The sequence below is a fragment of the Nuphar pumila genome, chromosome 3 (genome assembly GCF_984573655.1).
Source record: "Nuphar pumila chromosome 3, dmNupPumi1.hap1.1, whole genome shotgun sequence".
NCBI lineage: Eukaryota > Viridiplantae > Streptophyta > Magnoliopsida > Nymphaeales > Nymphaeaceae > Nuphar > Nuphar pumila.
Window position 1 is genome coordinate 111,651,150 of NC_143251.1, and position 6,579 is coordinate 111,657,728.

At 36.8% G+C, this 6,579-nt stretch overlaps 1 protein-coding gene across 1 annotated transcript; it reads left to right on the forward strand.

Moving 5' to 3' along the window:
- Positions 1 to 425: 425 nt before the first annotated feature.
- On the forward strand, positions 426 to 6,289 carry LOC149843311 (glycosyltransferase family protein 28). Its single transcript, XM_090001777.1, has 4 exons — positions 426 to 560; positions 3,529 to 3,791; positions 4,768 to 4,867; positions 5,766 to 6,289. The coding sequence occupies exons 2-4, from the start codon at positions 3,612 to 3,614 to the stop codon at positions 6,020 to 6,022; spliced, it is 537 nt and encodes a 178-aa protein (XP_089857903.1). The 5' UTR covers positions 426 to 560; positions 3,529 to 3,611; the 3' UTR covers positions 6,023 to 6,289.
- Positions 6,290 to 6,579: the final 290 nt, after the last annotated feature.

Sequence of the window (6,579 nt, forward strand, 5' to 3'; positions counted from 1 at the left end):
GAGCAGTCCCCACCCTCTGATGACACCAGTTGAATGCTCATAAAATGTTCAATTTTTCTTCATTAAAAGACTTTTATGCAAATCATCATTAAGCAACATTTGTTTTAGTTCATAGGGGTAGAATAGACATTTTAGATGGCCTTCAAACCACGATTACTGTCTAACCATAGTTAATGTAACACTGTTTCAACAGAAAGACCTCTTTGCACTAACATCAAACAAGGCCGGTTGACCCCCCCCCCCGATGATTCAAGTCTGGTTTCATCTGGGTCTGAACTAAACTCGACCCGTTGACACCCTATATCAAACCTGAGTCCTATAGGATCCGATCTGGGTCTGGATTGGGTGAAACCAGACCCATTTAAGGGATTGGTTCATCGGGGAGTGCCTCTCGCCGTTCCTCTCACCTCCTCACCTTTGACATCGCTCGCTTTCCCATGCCAACATCCTAAGAAATTGACCTCGGCTGGCCGGATATTCTCTTCCCGGCAACACTTTCCGACCTCTGACGACCTTCCCCCATTGATCTTACGGCAGGAGATTACGTTTCCGGCGACAAGGTACTCTGTCTCTCTCTCTCAAATATATATAGCCAAATCTTAGTCTCCGAATCTAAGATCAACCCACAAAGTGTTTGATGACATTGTGCACGATCCATAATCTTCATGGTCAAAACTTATCAAGGCATTGTCCATGTGTCAACAAAAAATCCTTTACTATCTTGAATTGAGCTTTTCTCTGTGCTCTGGTATGCTCAATTACATGCTTTATTTTGGGGTTTCAAGTTTTTGTTTGTATCTTTTGTTTGCAAGAGTGTATCTACATGACGGAGTGGGGAAAAAGCCATCGAATATTTGCTGCTAATGGTTTTTATTAGGGAATGTGTGTTTGAATCTTCATGTGTTTGACATGTTGGCCTGCAAGCTTTCTAGATTAGGTAAATATTGCATAGAACATGTTATACTTATGCCATACAACTGCTATGACGAGATCGAAAAAAAACCCATGTTGCCACAAAAAACAATATCTGCAAGTGGAATTAGAAGAATCAGACTTCTTGGGGCATTCTATTCATTTAGAATGAAGAATTTTGCAGTTTTGACCTTTTCACACGTCCATATTCTCACCAATGACCTGTTATTGCACTCTTCCTTCTTTTATTCTGTATTGCTCATCAAGGATTATGTAACATTAGTTATTCATATTAATATACTTTTCTTTATTCTTAAAAAAATATATAGTAATAATTTCTCACTACAAGGATGAAAAAAATCTCGATGCTATTAGCTTATCAATAACGGCGAACTGGATATCCCCTGAAATGTCTTGCCCTTGCACATGTCTTACCGTAAAGCCTAATATGTGGAATGCTGGAATTCATGATCAAGATTTGTATATGCACTGTTCACGTCTAGGGCACAAATTTTGCAGGTTTTATCTTTATCCACACAAGAAAAAACCTAATATATGGAATATTGGAATGCATGTTCAAGGTCTGTATGTGGTCTCGTCTCTAACATAGGTTGTTCCTTTGTATGCTGATATGTTGAAGCCACATTTTTTTTCTGGCATGTTTCATGTTTTCAGAGAGATTGTTGTATAGTCAAATGTTGGCATTGAAACCAGGAGAAATCCATGAACACATTTGGAAATGTGGCTTTGACCTCAGATATAGTCACTCAAACTACTTTGATTGGATTGTGCTTGCACTTGAGAGTGTAAAACATAAACCATTTAGGAAGCATTAGGGGAAGCTAGTATGAAAGGAAAATAAAAATCATTAGGAAGCAACAAAAGAAAAAAGAAAGTAGTTAGAACATGTGTTCCTTAAATGCATTTTGAACCCATTTACTGAAAAAAGGAAAATCATACACAAATTTTACAAGGAAAGCGCAAATTTCATAAGGGCAGTCTAATTTCTTTAGCATGGAAAAAACAGTTTTCAAGGAAATTGAATTTTCATATTGGGGAAAGCAAGCTTCCTATTGTCTGTAAGCACGTTTGTTCTAAAGCTTCAGAAGTGTGTACTTTCAGATTTCTAAATCGAGCTTTTGAGGTTCTAAGAAGTTTCCTTAACTATGAGGAAAACCAATTAAATGTCTCCCTTTATGAAGAGAGAAAATGAAGGAAAAAAGGGGTAACTTCATAAACATACTTGTAACTTCCCCACCCTACCAGAAATTTAACCAAAATGATAATGATAAAAGTTTCAAATGTGGTAACTATTTAAGCCCTAAATTAGCTTCATCTTAGTTTACATGATGGTGGTCTCTTTTGCAAAATTCTATGATTGGTGGCCTTGCTATGAAGTATTAGGATTAGAGAAATTGACTTTCATGGTGTTTGTACTTCATAGTGCTTATGAGAGAAAGAAAATGCTAAAGTCTAGAGTTTGAATTGGAAACAACCAAAGACAAATGTAACATGTTATTTTAAGATTTTTAGGAGTGTCTGAAGACTCTGAACACAAACAGGTAAAAAAGAAAAAGGACTGGGGATCTAGAAACCCCCAAAAAATCCAAAACTAGAAAAGTGAGAGTTCAACCATTAAGAGGGTGCATGGATAGATGATATATGGCATGCATTTAATAGTTCAAATTTTTGGGTGTTTGGTGACTAAATGGAGATCATAGATTTAAAATAACTTTAACAAACGCGAAAATCATTCTTACATCTTTTAGCTAGAAGAAGGAAAACTAGAACCTTGTGCTTCCACTTTTTCAACCCCCTCCACTTGGTGGCAATTACCCCACAGTTGCAAAAGAGTGGACCTCATCTCAGCTGTTACCTCTCCCTTCTATTGCATATTATAAGTGCAGAGATGAAAAGGCAATGTAGTGAACAATGATATATATTGCTTCTTCAGGAAGTGGGTACAAGATAGCCAATGTTCATTGGAGTTTGACCCAATAATGCTAATTCCAAGTGGGTATCCTTGATGACATCTACTGACAAGAAGCATTTTGACTCAACACATTCTACTGGGACACACTCTAATCTGGTGTTTAGTAGAAAAATATCCTGGTCCAGGAGCCACCAGTTGACTAGGCCAAGCCTGAGTAGATCAACCTGAGATAGCTGAACACTGTCAGTTAGTTATCAGTATACCAGACTAAACCTGCACAGGTTGAGTCTGCAGAGAGAACCATGCCCTTGCTTTTGGTATCTTTGTAGCTGATGTACTGCATATTTTTGGTATTGACATGGTCTTGTTATCTTTTTTCATTTAACCTTTATTTTCTTTGTTTATCACATTTCATTTTGGTTTATCTTCACAAAAGTAGCAATATTTATTATTTTATGGTTTATATTCTTGTGTAGAGTTAGGGTTTGTTATCATAGATTGATAACTTTTCTCAAATGCATTTCAGTCATGGCAAGCTTGTAATACTTTTAGGTTTTGAGTATTAGACATGTATCATATTGATCAAAGTGGCTGAACATTTAATTTATGAAATTTAACTTTTCAGCAAATTCTGTGTAGTATTTAGGCATGTGGTAACACTATTTCTCAAATGTTTTTAACAGGATGCTAGAGGGTTGATGGATCTCACATATTATCTTTAATTCTTATATTTTGTGGAGTTGAAGCTAAAGATAAATGCAACTAAATGGGAGAAATTGATATCAAGAAAAATGCAAGAAAGGTAGTCTTTGTGACTGTGGGCACAACTTGTTTTGATGCTTTAGTCAGAACAGTTGACTCTGAACATGTTAGAGCAGTACTGTTGGAAAAAGGCTATACAGATCTTGTCATTCAACTTGGTCGTGGTTCATTTAAGCCCTCTAAGGTATTCAATCTTACCTTGAGTAGCTCGACTTGTTGATTAAATTTCTCGTTGGTAATAACTGTGACAGTGGCGTTCTTCTGTACTTTCAATTTTAATCTTGTAGCCAAAGTTACTTGTTACTAGATTGGAAATTGTAACATGTTAAAATTTCAATCGATTGATTAATAGATCTTATTAAGTTTAGACCTAAGTCTTGTTTATCTGCTTGCATGTATATACACTGTTTGTTCCCATGAAAAAGGAGCAAAATACCAATTTCTTTGTTCAAAAAATGGATGAGAGAATTTCTGTCATCTGTTTTTGTTAGCCTTGGAGTATGATGGGCCCTCTGTTTGTCAAAGCCTCAGACATCTAGAGGCTAAAGAACATTCATTGAATCTATACAAAATCCAACTAAGTTGGATGCCTTGACATGGAAGAAGTTAACAAAGCTATAAATTTGTCATTTTGATGCATCCAGTTATTTGTGTGAATTTGCTGATGAACTGGTTCACCGCCAACACATAGCATAGGGAGTTCGATCACAATTAAAGAGTTCAATATCTATGCTTCCACTTTTGTTCTGGCCTATATGGGTAGAAAATTGTATTTGTGACCTATCACTTGATGTTGATGTTAAAAGAAATCCAACTTGTGATGCCATACATGCATTCTAGCGGCCATCTGACTAGCAAAATCAACTTGTCCTACCGGGTTGAATGTACCTGAACATTAATCAAGGGCTTCACCAGCTTGGCTGGGTCTTTGATGGTGCCGAATTGAGTTGAATTCATGCATAAATAATTTAAGTATCTAGATCTAGTGTGCTTATAAATTTACAGATAAACATATCTTGGCTTTGAATAAGGTTAAACCATCTAGATTCAGAGTCGGATCTGCTGATCTTTCTAAATTGGTTTATAAATATGTATATTTTCTTGATGTTGAAGCATATCTTTCTCTGTTCCCTTAAGAGCTGGTTTTATTCTTAATGCAGTGTACAGGAGAAGATGGGTCTTTGGTGGTTGACTATTTTACCTTTTCACCCAGTATTGCAGATCATCTAAGGTCAGCATCCCTTGTCATCAGTCATGCAGGTATTAATATTTCAGTTTTCATAGTATGCCGTTGTAATCATTTTGCTAAATTAACTGTATTTTCTACAGTGAAACTAGATGAATCTATCCATGATATTTGAACATGAATAACAAAGGCTTTAAGTTCCTAAATTTGGAACCTATGTTGAAACCCAAAGATAAAAAATAAGAAAAACCTTTTAGCAGCTTGGTTGTTTTGTCATACTTGTCACTTACCTATATAATCCTTGATTCTGCTGCTCCTATAGCCCCAGTATTAATTTCTATTGTCTGATTTGCTAAGACAAAGATATTCCACTAGAGCTGGGTATGTGTGTGTGTGAGAGAGAGAGAGAGGTGCCTAACCCATACATCTACAGATACTTGACTTTTGTGATGCCCTAAAATGCCAGTTGGGGTGCTTCCATATGCAAGAATGCCTGGATAGTTGTCATTTGTCATGTTCTCAGCTTAGCTATTTAAGCAAGTGAAAAGTCCAGTTCATCCCACAGAGAAAGCTCAAATGTTCAGATCGTCCAGGTTCTCATGCATAGTTCTTTATTTGTGAGCAATTGGGCGATTACCATCTCATTACACTGTTTAGGTCCAATCATATGAAACTCCATGATTACCCAAAAAGTGATTATGGAAATATGACATCATTTTGTAGTCCTTCGTCACTCCGACTGTAGGGAGGGTCACCCAGCTTATGTCTTTTCTGCTCCCTGGACAACCACATCTACCCTACATCAGATCTTTTTCTGCAATATTTATGCGATTACATTGACTGCCTCCTAACAGTATGTCAGTATTACTGTTATATCCACATGGCTGAAGGCTGATAGTGTTCAATACATTTATGATGCTACAGGATGCTTTTCCAGGTGAGTATGGTTTTGATTGTAACTGTTATCTGCAGGATCAGGAAGCATATTTGAAACCTTGCATCTGGGTAAACCTCTAATTGTGGTTGTGAACGAGGACTTGATGGATAATCATCAAAGTGAGTTGGCTGAAGAACTAGCAGAGACAAAGCATCTTCTTTATGCAAGACCTCAAACACTACACCAAACTCTTGTTAACATGGACCTTGATTCTCTCATACCATACCCGTCATCTGATGCAAGGGCAGTTGCAAAGATTATAACCAGATTTCTTGGCTTTCCTAGTGACTGAAATTCATCAGTAAGCTGTATGTGGTTCTTGGTCAAAGTTGCACATAGCATCATCATCTTCTTCTGGTTGCTTGTGGTTGTTGTTATAGACCGTGATATTTATAAAGCAACTTGTAACTTGGATTAAATGCCACTAGTGTGTGGTGGTGATTGTTTTGAGTGTCTCATTACCATAATAAGCGTCAAGTGTTATCCATCTTTTAGATGGATGGTGGTGGATCTTGTTGCAGTTCTTATAGATAATTAACAAGTTAAAATTTTTAGTGTTGATGCCATTTCTTTATCTATTTGTGTTTGTCCTATAAATGATTCAGTGTCATTGAATCACTAGCTATCTCTAGTATATCATGTTCGATCTACAGAGTGTTGCTTGAGAAACTCAACCAATGGAACTGTTCTTAGTTCAGTCTGCTGTGTCATCTATGCCATTATAGACTTCGTAAATGGATGGTGGTGATCAAAGGGGAACTCCCTAATCAACTGTTTGTTGTGTAATCTTGGAGTTGACTTTGTATCTGAATTGGTTCAAGTGTTAACCGTTCCTGCAAATTTAAAACT

What these genes read in the sequence shown, in the direction of transcription:
- LOC149843311 (XM_090001777.1), top strand. Translation starts at nt 3,612, where the DNA reads ATGGGAGAAATTGATATCAAGAAAAATGCAAGAAAGGTAGTCTTTGTG. An exon ending in GTTCATTTAAGCCCTCTAAG is followed by an intron (nt 3,792 to 4,767) that starts GTATTCAATCTT and finishes TTCTTAATGCAG; the next exon opens with TGTACAGGAGAAGATGGGTC. An exon ending in CCTTGTCATCAGTCATGCAG is followed by an intron (nt 4,868 to 5,765) that starts GTATTAATATTT and finishes TGTTATCTGCAG; the next exon opens with GATCAGGAAGCATATTTGAA.